This window comes from Dendrobates tinctorius, unplaced genomic scaffold (assembly GCF_039654945.1).
Source record: "Dendrobates tinctorius isolate UK_male_01 unplaced genomic scaffold, ASM3965494v1 ptg000171l, whole genome shotgun sequence".
In the NCBI taxonomy this organism is placed as follows: domain Eukaryota; kingdom Metazoa; phylum Chordata; class Amphibia; order Anura; family Dendrobatidae; genus Dendrobates; species Dendrobates tinctorius.
The window spans coordinates 12,440,706-12,456,960 of NW_027361838.1; the positions used below are offsets into that span (position 1 = coordinate 12,440,706).

The 16,255-nt window shown below is 45.6% G+C and overlaps 1 protein-coding gene across 3 annotated transcripts in view; it reads left to right on the top strand.

Moving 5' to 3' along the window:
* The window catches only part of SMCHD1 (structural maintenance of chromosomes flexible hinge domain containing 1), a 636,391-nt gene that overhangs the window by 449,731 nt on the left and 170,405 nt on the right, over positions 1–16,255 (top strand). For all 3 annotated transcript variants that reach the window (XM_073550884.1, XM_073550885.1, XM_073550886.1), the window contains one exon: positions 16,062–16,220. In XM_073550884.1, coding sequence (XP_073406985.1) covers positions 16,062–16,220 — 159 coding nt within the window. The remainder of the gene's footprint in view (positions 1–16,061; positions 16,221–16,255) is intronic.

A 16,255-nucleotide genomic window follows, 5' to 3' on the forward strand; every position in this document is an offset into this window, starting at 1 on the left:
TTGAGTACAGTGAACTCATTGTCATGTTCAAGAAACCAATCTGAGATGATTCGAGCTTTATGACATGGCGCATTATCCTGCTGAAAGTAGCCATCAGATGTTGGGTACATTGTGGTCATAAAGGGATGGACATGGTCAGCAACAATACTCAGGTAGGCTGTGGCGTTGCAACGATGCTCAATTGGTACCAAGGGGCCCAAAGAGTGCCAAGAAAAAATTCCCCACACCATGACACCACCACCACCAGCCTGAACCGTTGATACAAGGCAGGATGGATCCATGCTTTCATGTTGTTTACGCCAAATTCTGACCCTACCATCCGAATGTCGCAGCAGAAATCGAGACTCATCAGACCAGGCAACGTTTTTCCAATCTTCTACTGTCCAATTTCGATGAGCTTGTGCAAATTGTAGCCTCAGTTTCCTGTTCTTAGCTGAGAGGAGTGGTACCCAGTGTGGTCTTCTGCTGCTGTAGCCCATCTGCCTCAAAGTTCGACGCACTGTGCGTTCAGAGATGCTCTTCTGCCTACCTTGGTTGTAACGTGGGTGGCAATTTGAGTCACTGTTGCCTTTCTATCAGCTCGAACCAGTATGCCCATTCTCCTCTGACCTCTGGCATCAACAAGGCATTTCCGGCCACAGAACTGCCGCTCACTGGATTTTTTTTCTTTTTCGGACCATTCTCTGTAAACCCTAGAGATGGTTGTGCGTGAAAATCCCAGTAGATCAGCAGTTTCTGAAATACTCAGACCAGCCCTTCTGGCACCAACAATCATGCCACGTTCAAAGGCACTCAAATCACCTTTCTTCCCCATACTGATGCTCGGTTTGAACTGCAGGAGATTGTCTTGACCATGTCTACATGCCTAAATGCACTGAGTTGCCGCCATGTGATTGGCTGATTAGAAATTAAGTCTTAACACACAGTTGGACAGGTGTACCTAATAAAGTGGCCAGTGAGTGTATAATCCCTCATGTATAACAAAATCGCACCACACATATAATCCCACCAAGTATAGCAAGATGGCACCACACATATAATCCCCCATTTAAAGAAAGAAATACTCCCATGTATAGTATGATGGCCCCACAAAGTACTGATTGATATATACATACACTGTATATACTCGAGTATAAGCCGACGCGAGTATAAGCCGAGGCACCTAATTTTGCCACGGAAAACTGGGTAAGCTTATTGACTCTAGTATAAGCTGGGTATGCATTGTCCCCTCATTCATATCCCGGTATGCGTGGTTCCCCCGTCCTGTCCAGCTCTGTGTTGCTCCCCCCTGTTATATGCATGGCTCCCGTGTCCCATCCTTGTATACATGGCTCTGCTCCCACCCTCCCATACTTGTATACATGGCTCCGCTCCCACCCTCCCATCCTGTATACATGGCTCCGCTCCCACCCTCCCATCCTGTATACATGGCTCTGCTCCCACCCTCCCATCCTGTATACATGGCTCTGCTCCCACCCTCTCATCCTTGCATACATGGCTCCGCTCCCATTCTCCCATCCTGTATACATGGCTCCGCTCCCACCCTCCCACCCTTGTATATATGGCTCCGCTCCCATTCTTGTATGCTTGGCTGGGCTCCCCCGTCCTCCCCCATCATGCTTACCCTCACACCATCGCTGCTGAACTTCCCTGCATTTCTATCCTGGCGCGTCAGCTTCTTCCTGTGCTGAGCGGTCACGTGGTACCGCTCATTTAAGGTCATGAATATGGACGCCACGCCTATGGGAGAGGAGTGGCGTCCATATTCATGACCTTAAATGAGCGGTACCACGTGACCGCTCAGCGCTGGATGAAGCAGCCGTGCCGACAGGGATGCATGAACTGCGACTGAGTATCCATGTGTTCTGGAAGCCGGCGGTTGCAGCTGTCACTACAGTGCTATAGCTGCCGGCTCCCCTTGTCTCCAGCTCCGCGGACCGGCAAGAGTTCTGCAAAGACCCGGTCCTGGGTCGCGGACCGGTGGTTGGGGTCCCCTGCTCTACCATCATCCACAGTCTCCCCGGCATCGAGCTCCTGCGCAGGTGTCCTTCTCTGCCCTGACTAGGACAAAGTAAATTACTGTAGTGTGCATTTGCCGTGGCTCCTTTGACCTTTTCCTGTGCATTGCAATACTTTGCTCTGCCCTCGCCTGAAGCACGATGTCAGAGAGACTGTGGATGACTCGTCCTGATGTAGAGAAATGTCATCCACACAAAGAAGGAAGGAGGATGGCATTGAAAGAAGGGACCAGCGACACCCCTTGAACCGGACCAACCCGCAGGTGAGTATAATAAGTCTTTTTCATGTCTTGCAGGTCGGGTTGGAAGCTTATGCATAGCATATTAGAATGCTGTATATCAGGCCTTAACCCCTTCATGACCCAGCCTATTTTGACCTTAATGACCTGGCTATTTTTTGTAATTCTGACCACTATCCCTTTATGAGGTAATAACTCAGGAATGCTTCAACGGATCCTAGCGATTTTGAGATTTTTTTTTGTGACATATTGGGCTTGTGAAAAAATTGGTAATTTGGCGAAAATTTTGAAAATTTCGCAAATTTTAATTTTTATTCTGTTAAACCAGAGAGTTATGTGACACAAAATAGTTAATAAATAAAATTTCCCACATGTCTGCTTTCCATCAGCACAATTTGGAAACAAAATTTTTTTGTTAGGAAGTTATAAGGGTTAAAAGTTGACCAGCGAGTTCTCATTTTTACAACAAAATTTTTAGGGACCACCTCACATTTGAAGTCACTTTGAGGGGTCTATATGGCAAATAATACCCAAAAGTGACACCATTCTAAAAACTGCACCCCTCAAGCTACTCAAAACTACATTCAAGAAGATTATTAACCCTTTATATGCTTCACAGGAACTAAAGCAACGTGGAAGGAAAAAATGGACATTTAAATTTTTCCAACAAAAATTTTAGCATCTATTTTTTCATTTTCACATGGGAAACAGGATAAAATGGATCCTAAAATTTGTTGGACAATTTCTCCTGATTACTCCGATACTCATATGTGGTCATAAACCACTGTTTGGGCGCATGGCAGTGCTCAGAAGGGAAGAAGCGCCATTTGACTTTTTGAATGGAAAATATGCTGGAATATTTAGCGGTTACCACGTCGCATTTGGAGAGTCCTGTGTGCCTAAACATTGGAGCTCTCCCACAAGTGACCCCATTTTGGAAACTAGACCCCCCAAGGAACTTTACCTAGATGCATAGTGAGCACTTTGAACCCCCAGGTACTTCACAAATTGATCCTTAAAAAAAAAAAGTACTTATTTTCACAAAAATGTTCTTTTAGCCTCAGTTTTTTCATTTTCACATGGGCAGCAGGATAAAATCGATCCTAAAACTTGTTGGCCATTTTCTCCTGAGTGCATCAATACCTCATATGTGGTCATAAACCACTGTTTGGGCGCACGACAGGGCCCGGAAGGGAAGGAGCTCCATTTGACTTTTTGAATGGAAAATCGTTAGCTGACACCATGTCGCGTTTTGAGAGCCCCTGCGTGCCTAAACATTGGAACAACCCTACAAGTGACCCCATTTTGGAAACTAGACCCTACCAATTTTTTATTTTCCCAAGGGTAACAGGAGAAATTGGACCCCAAAAGTTGTTGTCCAGTTTGTCCTGAGTACGCTGGTACCCCATATGTAGGGGGGAACCACTGTTTGGGCACACGTCGGGGCTTGGAAGGGAAGTAGTGACGTTTTGAAATGCAAACTTTGATGGAATGGTCTGCGGGCGTCATGTTATGTTTCCAGAGCCCCTGATGTGCCTAAACAGTAGAAACCCCCAACAAGTGACCCAATTTTGGAAACTAGACCCCTCAAGGAACTTATCTAGATGTGTGGTGAGCACTTTGAACCCCCAAGTGCTTCACAGTAGTTTATAACACAGAGCCGTGAAAATAAAAACCAATTTTTTTCCACAAAAATAATTTGGACCCCTATTTTTTATTTTCCCAAGGGTAACAGGAGAAATTAGACCCCCAAACTTGTTGTGAAATTTTTCCTGAGTACTCTGATACCCCATATGTTGGGGTAAACCACTGTTTGGGCACACGTTGGGGCTGGGAAGGGAGGGAGCACTGTTTGAATGCAAAGTTGGCTGGAATCAATGGTGTCGCCATATCGCGTTTGGAGACCCCCTGATGTGACTAAACAGTGGAAACCCCTCAATTCTAACTCCAACCCTATCCCCAACACACCCCTAATCCCAACCCTAATCATAATCCTAACCACAAGCCTAACCCTAATTCTGACTCTAACCTCAACACACCCTTAATCTTAACCCTAATTCCAACCCTAACCCTAATTCCAACCCTAACCCTAATTCCAACCCTAACCCTAATTCCAACCCTAACTCTAATTCCAACTCAGACTCTAATTCTAACCTTAACCCTAATTCCAACCCTAACCCTAAAATTCCAGCCCTAATTTTAACCCTAACCCTAATGGAAAAATAAAAATATTTTATTTATTTTATTATTTGTCACTATCTATGGGGGTGATAAGGGGGAGGGGATTTACTCTTTTTTTTATTTTGATCACTGTGATAGGATCTATCACAGTGATCAAAATGAATGAATGGAATCTGCCACTTGGCAGATTCGACGGGTGCACTGTGCATGCACCCGCCATTTTGGAAGATGGCTGCGCCCATGATTCATGGCGGAGGGACACCGGGAACGACAGCAGGACTCGGAGGGTACCGGGAGGGTGAACGAAAGGTGAGGGAGAGCGGAGGGAGGGGGAGCAGATGCTGACGGCTGCGGCAGATCGCCGCCGTCAGTTGGTGGCGGGGGCCGATCGCCCCCGTTAGTCGGAGGCAGGGTTCGGGTAACTGTCTCCAGCCATGGCCGATGATATTTCCACATCGGCCATGGCTGGATTGTAATATTTCATCAAATTTCATTGATGAAATATTACTATCGCTCTGATTGGCTGTTTCACTTTCAACAGCTAGTCAGAGCGATTGTAGCCATGGTGGGGCAAAGCCACCCCCCAGGATGAAGCACAAAGGGTCCTGTATCTGTGGGTCAGGTGACCTTTCAGTGACTCCCGCAGGAACGTGATTTATACCATGACGCCTACGTAGGCGTCACTGGTCGTATTGGCACAGGTTTTCATGACGCCTACGTAGGCGTCGTTGGTCGGGAAGGGGTTAAAGGTGATAGTCTTATATCGGTCAAACCAGATGACAAGTTCGCTTTAAAGAAGCACTCCCATCAAAACTTTTATCCACCTAATATATTACATTCATAATATTATACAGCACTGTGTACTTAGAATTGCATTGCACATTTTGCCTTTTTACCAAGTTAATTTTTCTGTTTTCCATTAGGTCTGTGACAACATGTAATTAAAAACTGTAAATACTCTGACTAAAGGGGGTTTTACACTAAGCGATATCGCTAGCAATATCGCTAAAACGTCACTGGTTTTGTGACGTTATAGCGATATTGCTAGCGATATCGCTATGTGTGATACTTACCAACGACCGGCTCCCCTGCTGTCCATCGCTGATCGCGCGAGAATGTCCGACTCCATTTCTCGTTGTCTGCTTCCTGCTGGGCTTCCTGCTGTGTGAGACGAGCGACGCGTGGAGGCGGGCGGGAGGACGTCAGGATCGCTGTGTGTGAAAGGTGAGTATCGTTCTCTGCGTCGCTGCTGCATCGCTGTGAGATCTTTCTGTGTGAAAGCTCACTAGCGATCATTTAGTGATGCACCAGCGATCCTGACCGGGTCGGATCGCTGGTGCATCGCTAAATGTAAAAGGGCCTTAACTGAATCCTTGGAAGGGCTATGTAGAAGCAGGGAGATTAGTTATGTTTAAACAAGTCATGAGTCACTGCAAAATTCTATGGCAGAGGGGGGAGGAAGCAGCTGGTTCAGGAGTTGAAAAGGAGGTTAGTAAAAGCAGGGACAAGATGATTCCTGTTTCTACAAACAATACCTATATATGACCAAAACGTATTTGAAGTGGGTACTTCCAAAATACATAATAACCAAAGATAAAAACACTGGGAAACCCAAATATTAAAATATACTAATTTTATTTGTATAAAATTTCAATAAGCCAGTAAACATAGTAGTAAAATAGGGGAATAGTACACATACAGAGTAAAGCCCAACCCAAAACCATTTGCACTAAAAATAAGCAAATGTTTGGTACGAATATATCCACTTTAGCTATGATACAATATCACAGATTAAATTGACAAGGTATGTTGAGGCCATCTAGTGGGTACTTAATCAGCTGAAGAGATATGGTACATTCCACTGAATTATATCACTGTGGGTGAATCTAGAGTTAGAAGAGAGTAACAGTATATGTCCTCAATAGTATATCTCAATGAATAGTGCTGCTATAGTAGCGCAATCATAGATAAGTTAAAGTGACAAGTGCACAATATGTAAATTGACTATTATTAAATTAACTCCTTATTAGATTTCTAAGGTGCAAAAAAATATATATTTATACCTGTTAGGAACGGCGGAACGCACTAACTAAAAATAAATAATAAAGTGCGTTCGCCACTCGGGGTCCACCGTGCAGTAGGTGTGAACACTGCTGCTAAGTAGTGACAGACGAGCAGTATGGCGGAAATGCGCACGCGGGTTGAATGTCACCCAAGTGCGGTAAGCAATCTCTTTTTGCTCACAGAGATGTCAGCAGAGAGAAACACAAAATGCTGAGCCTGTTAGTGTCACAGGTCTCAGGTAAATGCACACACGGTATCTGGTCACAGGAGCAGGGCCCAAGACAGAGGAGCTGCGTCCGTCTAGACCTACCGTGCATTCGGCGTCGCTACTGCGGACGCCAAAGAGGGCTGCAACTGCAGCGTGGCGTAGAACACTGTCGCTAGTCGACAAAGCAAGGAAGCAGGCGCAATGTCGGACGCTAGCACTGTGGATGTTGCTGTAGTGGCTTGAGGCTTGCCACGCGCTGGCGGTGACTCTAATCTAAGGCCCTGTACACATTCGTAATATCAGAGGGAGGGGATCTTAATGAGTCATTCGCAGGTTCATACATCCATCATCATTCACACAGTAGCAACTGGAGACTATACTAGCGCATGGCTGAACGGTCATGCGCGCTTTTTATAGCCGGGACCTTCCGGAAGCTTCAAGATCTCCAAGATGGACCAATGAGATCTGGAGCATTCATTTTTGATCCTATCAAAGTGATCAAAATAAAAAAAATAGTAAATCACCCCCTTAGAGAGCCTACTTCTGGAGGCCCGACGCCGGTACCAGGTGAGTAGGTCTGGTTCCCTCCTCATCCAGTCCGTGGGGGCGGCGGTCCCCTTCGGCAGGGGGGCACGGGCCCGAGGGCATCCGCGGCGTTGCTGGGGCGTCCGCTTCCGCCGGAGGTGAGGGCCGCGGGCGCCGGCTGATGACGCGGCCTGGTCGCGCCGTATGACATGCCGGCCATGCGCTGTAGGCTACAGTTGTGACGTCAGGGGTATGCCCGGCTGGGGGTTTCCGGTCCCCGCCGCGGGCGCAGTCAGGGGGAGGGAAGAAGCTGGACGCCAGGTGTAATCGGCGGGCTGGATGATGGACACCTGCGAGCCCCATAGGGGGCGGTACCGGGGGTTGGCCAGCTACTTAACAGCCTCAGGTCAGTTGAGAGGCGCTTCTGGCCCTGTGCTATTTCATGATGGCGTCGCAGGGGCAGCCAGAGCCTCTGGACGAGCATCCACAGATGCAGCCTCAGTCTTCAGAGAGGCCCCAGGAGCGATCTAGCAGCAGCAGCCGCTCTGAGAAATGTGGGTCTACTCAGAGGGCGAAACCTGAGAAGTCCACGAGCCATAAAGGATCGGCGGCTCCGATGGACCCTCCACAGAACCCGGTACTGCGCTGTTAAGAGCCAGGGTAAGTGAGCTATGAGAAAGTTCACCCTGATGATTCTCTGTTCCCCTTATGTTCCCTCTCTCCATTTTGTCAGGGTGAAAAAGTGCTCTGGGAAGAACAAGCACAGAGAGTGTGCTGAATGCGGGGTTCCCCTCCCGAACGGTCAGGGAAGGAAGCTATGTAGACCCTGCATACATCGCCTAGTCTCGGAAGAGACCGCTGACTATACCTCCAGTATAAGGGAGATATTCAGACAGGAAGTTAGGGGTTCGGTTAGATCCCTATCTCTGGTCACAAGGTCGAGAGAAAAATCCCCTAGATCCCCCGTTCTGGTCTCCGATAGTGACTTGCAGGAGTTAAAATCAAATTCATCATCTGAATCCAGATCGGGCCACTCCTGTTTCCCACTAGAACAAGTCAATCATCTAGTAAAGGCGGTAAACACCACAATGGGGATTGAAGAGACCCCGGCAGAGAAGTCAGTACAGGATTCAATGTTCCGGGGATTGGACTGGAAAAATCGAAGGTCCTTCCCATTGGTGGACAAGATTAGTGCCCTAATTACATGGGAGTGGAAAAAACCCGAGAGGAAAGGCTCCTTACCTCCGGCCTTCAAATGAAGGTATCCATTTGAAGAGACAGCCTCATCCTCATGGGACAAAGCCCCAAGATTGGATGCGGCTATCGCCAAAGCATGTAAAAAGACGTCCCTTCCCTTTGAGGATCTTGGTAACTTAAAAGACCCACTGGACAGGAAGGCAGATGTGTTCCTCAAGGGAACCTGGGAAACATCAGCTGGAGCCCTACGACCAGCAATTGCTGCCACATGCACCGCCAGGTCCTTAACAGTATGGTTGGACCAGTTGGAAGAGCAGATTAGAGATAAAGTCCAAAGCCAGGACATTCTTTCCCCCCCCTCTACAGCCCAGGGAGCGGCGGCCTTCCTCTCAGACGCATCGGCAGACTAAGTGAAGTTAGCAGCCAGATTCGCAGCCCTCTCCAATGCCGCCCGTAGGGCCTTGTGGCTCAAATGTTGGCCAGGTGACATGCAGGCCAGATCGAAGTTATGCGGTATCCCATGCAAAGGGGTTTACTTATTTGGTAAAGTGCTGGATGAGCTGTTAGAGAAGACTGGCGACAGTAAGAAGCGCTTTCCCTATTTAGGAAGACCACCGTACAGAAGGGACTCCTTCAGAAGGTGGTTTGATTGTAGGCGAACAACAAGAGAGAGACCCAGATATGACCCCAGGAGGAAAGGTAGGGGGTATATGTTTAATACCCTTCGGAACCGCAGCGATCCCAAATGACTGCCGGACCAGGTGGGGGGGGAGGTTGTTGTCCTTCTACCCGGCCTGGTCTTGTAATTCGAATAGTCCTTGGATACGGAGCATCATCAAGACAGGACTGAGGTTTGAATTCCAGCAGACTCCGTGTGAAAAGTTTCTTCTAACCCCCATCCGTTCTTCATCTACAGAACAGAAGGCGATGGAGGCGGAGATCCAGGATCTTCTCCAGAAGGGTGTCTTGGTCAAGGTTCCTAAGCTACAAAGAGGTAAGGGGTTTTACCCCCCCCTCTTTCTAGTCAAGAAGCCAGACGGCTCTTTCCGCACCATTATTAATCTCAGAAGCCTCAATAAATTCATTAAAATTCACTCTTTCAAGATGGAGTCTAAAATCGGCGGTTACATTTCTGTTCAGGGGGTGCTTTATGGTTGTCTTAGACCTTAAGGACGCATATTATCATGTCCCGATACATGCAGATCATCAGCAATTTCTAAGGGTGGCTGTTTCACTGTGTGGAATAATAGGCCATTTCCAATACAGGGCGCTTCCCTTCGGGGTGGCAGTGGCACCCCGGGTCTTCACAAAGATAATGGCGGAGGTTATGGCTCATCTGCACGAACAAAACATTCTCGTGATCCCCTATCTAGACGATCTTCTAATTGTGGGGCACTCGGAGTCTCACTGCACCACCCAATTAGGGAAGGTAATATCTAGCCTTCAGGGTCTGGGTTGGATCATTAACTTTAAGAAGTCACGACTGCAGCCCCTAAAAGTGCAACAGTTCCTCGGCCTCACCGTAGACTCTGATATACAGGAGTGTCGGTTACCAGAATCTAAAGTATTCAAAATTCAACATCAGATACTCAGGGTAATAAACAATCCGTCGATTACTCTTAAAGGGGCTATGTCACTTTTGGGCTCTCTTACGGCATGTATACCAGCAGTACTCTGGGCCCAATTCCACACTAGAACCCTGCAGTGGGACATCCTACACAACACCCATCAGCTAGAAGGTTGCCTCGAGGGTAGAGTTACCTTATCTAACGAGACGATTCAGTCCCTACGTTGGTGGTTGCTGATTCCAAATCTGCGTATGGGTGTTACTTGGGTAAACCAGATCTCCCGAATTCTAACCACGGATGCTAGCCCCTGGGGCTGGGGGGCTCATATGGGGGATAACTGGGTCCAGGGAGCGTGGTCACCGTCAGAACAAAAATTCTCCTCTAACCTTAAGGAACTGTTAGCAGTGGAGCGGGCTGTAAGTGCTTTCCTTATGTCCCTACAGGGTGAACACGTCAGACTATTCTCAGACAATCAGGTAATGGTAGCCTACATTAACCACCAGGGGGGAACCCGGTCCAGGCCCTTAATAGATGTGGCGAATCGTATTTTTCAGATCGCCGAGGTTCACCTCCTATCACTTACAGCCCTGCATATAAAAGGAAAACAAAATCTAACAGTTGATTTCCTAAGTCGCAACAGGCTCAAACAGGGAGAGTGGGCACTAAAGAGGGTCATCTTCGGACAGATCGTACACAGGTGGGGACTCCCAGAAATAGACTTGTTCGCCAGCAGAAGAAACAGACAACTCCCTATGTTTTGTTCTCTGGATCCTAGAGAGAGAACCCGTATTCAGTGGACGCTCTCCTGATCCCGTGGAACTTCGACTTGGCGTACGCCTTCCCCCCACTGAATCTAATCCTGATGGTACTGAGGAAGATTCGGGAGGACAGGGCTCACGTTATCTTAGTAGCCCCTTTCTGGTTTCCTTGGCTGAGGAAGATGTCTGTGTCCCAGCCATGGATTCTCCCAGAGCTCCCGGACCTTCTGTCACAGGGTCCAGTGTATCACCCACGGGTCTCCAACCTACACCTAGCGGCGTGGAGTTTGAGGGGGAGCTGCTAAGTGGGGGGGTTTCCCGGGGTCTGGTCAACACCCTATTAAAAAGCAGGAAAGCCTCCACAACAAATATCTATGCCCTGTTTGTATCTTTTCAGGGAGTTAGGAAAGGACTTAGATTGTCCAAAAACACCCTAGCTAGGTGGATTAGGGAGGCTATCTATTTTGCTTATACAGAAGGTGGACTGGAGGTTCCGGAAGGCATAAGGGCGCACTCTACTCGGGCCGTGGCAACATCCTGGGCAGAAAGATCGGAAGTATCGATCGAGGACATATGTAAGGCAGCTACGTGGTCCTCTCCATCCACGTTTTTTAACCACTATAGATTGGATTTAGGCAGGTCCGCCGACCTCACGTTTGGAAGAAAGGTGCTTGAGGCAGCTATCCATCCCTAGAGTTCTTTTCATCTCTGCAAATCTCTCGTGGTAGTGTCATGGCGACTGAATAAATGCTCAGCTACTTACCGGGAGCTGTGTTTTTCAGGAGCCCATGACAGCACCTTTACATTCCCTCCCTCTGCTTTCACGTCTTGGATCAGCACCTTTACTTTGGTTAAAAAATTAGTCACAGGAGTAAAGAGTATTTAATTTTGACTGTGTATATATGAATTGCTACTAACCAGGGAGGTCCTCTCATGCTCTGTAATCCAACTGAGGCGGGAGAGAGGGCCGCCCTTTTTATGTCTGTAGGTTTCCTGTCCCCGAAGGGCGGATCCCCTCTCTCGTGGTGCTGTCATGGGCTCCTGAAAAACACCGTTACCGGTAAGTAGCTGAGCATTTTTCCATTATGGTTAGAATTAGGGATAGAATTAGGGTTTGGGTTGGAATTAGGGTTAGGGTTGGAATTATGGTTACGGTTGGGGTTAGCGTTAAGGTTGGATTTGGTGTTAGGGTTGAAATTAGGGTTAAGGTTAGGGGTGTTGTTGGGGTTAGGGTTAGGCTTGTGGTTAGGGTTATGGTTGGGATTAGGGTTACTGATGTGTTGGTGATAGGGTTGTTTTTAGGGTTTTGGTTAAGGGTGCGTTGGAGTTAAGGTTGAGTTAGAATTGAGGCGTTTCCACTATTTAAGCACATCAGGGGATCTCCAAATATGACATGGTGCCACCATTGATTCCAGCCAATTTTGCATTCAAAAAGTCAAACAGTGCTCTCTCCCTTCCGAGCTCTGCCATGCGCCCAAACAGTGGTCTACCCCCACATATGGGGTATCAGCGTACTCAGAACAAACTGGACAACAACTTTTGGGGTCCAATTTCTCCTGTTACCCTTATGAAAATAAAAAAGTGCGGGCTAAAAATCATTTTTGAGGTAAGAAAATGATTTTTATTTTCACGGCTCGGCGTTATAAACTTCTGTGAAGCACTTGGGGGTTCAAAGTGCTCACCAAACATCTAGATAAGTTCCTTGGGGGGTCTAGTTTCCAAAATGGGGTCACTTGTGGGGGTTTTCTACTGTTTAGGCACATCAGGGACCCTGCAAACGTAACATGACGCCCTCAGACCATTCCATTAAAGTCAACATTTTGAAACGTCACTACTTCCCTTCCAAGCCCCGACGTGTGCCCAAACAGTTGTTCCCCCCACACTTGGGGTATCGGCGTACTCAGGGCTAACTGGACAACAACTTTTAAGGTCCAATTTCTCTTGTTACCCTTGTGAAAATAAAAAATTGTGGGCTAAACTTTTAACCTTTATAACTTCCTAACAAAAAAAAATTTTGTTTCCAAAATTGTGCTGATGTAAAGAAGACATGTGGGAAATGTTATTTAGTAACTATTTTGTGTCACATAATGCTCTGGTTTAACAGAATAAAAATCCAAAATTTGAAAATTGTGAAATTTTCGCCAAATTTCCGATTTTTTTCACAAATAAATGCAAAAATTATCGACCTAAATTTACCACTAACATGAAGCCCAATATGTCACGAACAAACAATCTCAGAATCGCTAGAATCCGTTGAAGCGTTCCAGAGTTATTACCTCATAAAGGGACACTGGTCAGAATTGCAAAAAATGCACCATAACCTAATAACTGTTTGCAAAAGAAGAGTGGTCCTAAATCCCTGTTGAGGCATAAGAAGCTTGTTGATGGTTATAGGAAGTGATTGATTGCAGTAATTTTCCAAAGGGTTTAGAACTAAATATAAAGTTGAGGGTGCCAATAATTTTGTCTGGCCCTTTTTGGAGGTTTTGTGTGAAAAAAAATGTCCATTTTGCCTCTTTTTTTTTTATTTTTTTTTTTAAATGTTGTTCAAATACACGCAAAGGAAATAAACACCTGTATAACAAAACTTGTAATTGCAATAATTTTCTGGGAAAAATTACATCGTTTTCTAGAACAATTTCAAGGGTGCCAACACTTTTGGCTATGACTGCATATCAAAGGCATCAGGCCCTAATGCGTAATCAATCTCTTCGATACCTCACTTATTCAAAATATTTTTGTATTTTAAGCAATGGTGAGTATCGTAAAACTTACCTTTTAATATTCATAGATAGAAAACAAAACATAGTATTTCATGCTCAAGTTTAAAAAAAAAAAAAAAAAAAAAAATACCCATACGTTCCTATATAATGGATATCAACTCCACAGTAGTGGATAATGAGTCAAATGAAGTCTAAATCACTTTAAACCAGACCTAATGTACATACACATCCCATATGACAGAGGTCAGCAAAATTAAAAAATTCATGGGAAAGATATGTATACATAAATTTGAGTGGCTATGGTGTAATACCATGTATACATGTGGGTTAACACACTTAGAGTGGGTGTTGAATAAATGGAACTTTTTCACCTTTGTTTGGTCCACATAGATAAAATGATGGTCCTTCCTTTACACTGTTGTTCAAAGGATCCCCATCTGGTCAGAAGAAGGCAGAGTCTGGAGTTGGCCTTATTGTGCCCTAATAAACATTAGGTAATCCTATCGCCCCAGAGACTCCCACCCTTACAATGGTAGTCCACAACTTAACCTGCTTGGTCTGTCCTAAACTTGTATATAGCAGCAAATGAGATAAAATATAACTTTTAATACAACAAATTAAAAGTACCAAAAAATAATGTCACCCATAAGTGAATTTAAAATGAGATGCAAAATAAATGGATGATCCTCAAAGGATAATTGCAAGCACCCAAACGCATCACATAGGGATATAGAATGTAACTGATAAATCAGAAAACAATCTATATAATGGATACAGCATAAATAAAAAATTAGCACAATGCTATAGCCAATTGCACATGTATGCACATATATATTTCATAGGCCAGACCAACAGGTTCATAGCCTTCCATAAGCGAGATTTCAAAAAAAGGAAAAATCTCACCGGTTTATGCAGACGGTCAGGAGTCACCAGGGATACTCTGTATACCTACAGGAAGGTAGCGATGGGAAGACAATACCCTGTCAATTCCCTTACATACTAACCATTAACTGATCCCCAGGCTCCTGCCCTTACAAGGGCAGTCCACAGCTAGCCCTATATTGCACATGCCCTGCACTTTCCCTATAAGGAGCGTCCCAACGCGTTTCATCCAAGTAACTCTTCAGGGGACTAACTTGTTTAAAGTGCCATAGCTAAGAGACATACATCCTCCAGCTCTCTATGCTATCTGCTGTCTGCAGGGAGCGGAAGGAAAAGGCCATATACTGTATATATCATTATGTTAATCCACACATATTCCCACAATTAATTAATTAACGCATATATGTTCAATCATACCTGGCATACCAGTCATCCCCCATTATATGGTTTAACTCTCCCAGGGCGCGCGCCATGATTCGCGCAAAAAACACCCCACAATGACATCACTGGAAAGGAAAGTCCCATGTATAATGAGCGGATGAAGCCCCATTTCCGGTGGAATCAAAAAATGGTGAATGCTCCACTTCCGGTGACAAGCCTCATACACGGACGGCACACTTCCAATTCACAAGACACACTCATACTTGGCGTGTCAAACATACCATGTAAGGCGACCTAACTCAAACAGGGAGCGCGCGTCATAATTTGCGCTAGACACCGCCTCAATAAACTCCCTGAAACCGATGTCGCCCCACTTCCGGTGAAAGCAAGATGGTGGTTCCCCCACTTCCGGTGACGTCCATCAGCCAAATGGCGCCACACTTCCGGTTAGTGGGGAACACATCCTGCCACACTTCCGAGGATGCGGCGCCCCCCCCCCAGCATCACCATCAAAGAAAAATCATTTCAAAATAGCGAAAGAGGGACATATATAGATAATGTAAGATAAATAGAAAATTTGTCAATAATAACCAATCATAAATAAAAACACCGGAGAGTAACAATAATTCACCCCATATATTTATATGAAGGCACAACATTGGAGCATATCCAGGTATCAAGAATGCAAATGGCGTCTGATTAGATGCTAGCATATAATGGACGCTACCGATTGATAAGCGCATAAAACAAAATAAGCAGCAACATGAAAACACATAAAAAAAAGCGTTTTTTGCGCAAAAATCGCGGCGAAAAACGCGCATTTTCTGGGAAGGAGACCCGTTTCCTGAGCGTTTAAAAACGCTAATGTGGGCACATAGCCTAAGGGTCACTAATAGGTGGACAATGGTGCCCACTAATACTTTGATAATGATACATGTATACTTGATGAGGTGGCGTGCTGGAGTCAGACACCTGATTTCTTTAGCGGCGCTTTGCCACAAATTTTTCTCCAATCAGGGACCGGAGTAAGATTTCTGTCATAAAGATCACTGCAGCTTGGCATAAATTATATGAGCTGCTGCGCCCCATACTGGCTCATTTTGGCAGAGCTAAAATCCCAAAAGTCACAAACTTTTTACACCGGTATGTATTGCTACAGAATTTTGTGAGTTTTCAAAGATTTTTGGCATAAAAGCTTTGATGAATCAAGGCCTACTGTAAGTTTTGTGATATTGTATCCTAAACACAGCACAAAATGGTGAGCAGGACACTACTAGGTGGTATACAATACAATAATACTTTTTTTTTGTTTTTCAGGAAAACACTCAATGTATGGTTGTGAAAGGGATATCTTTTTTGGTTGGACCTCAAGAGGACAAAGAGTTATGTTTTGCTTGGAGAAGTCTTTCAGCCTATTTGAGACTGAAACTTGTTGCGGGGCCACCATTCCGAATTGGAATAGTAGATTGGAATGAGGTTAGCTACCTAGTTTGTTTTTGGAAGCATTTATT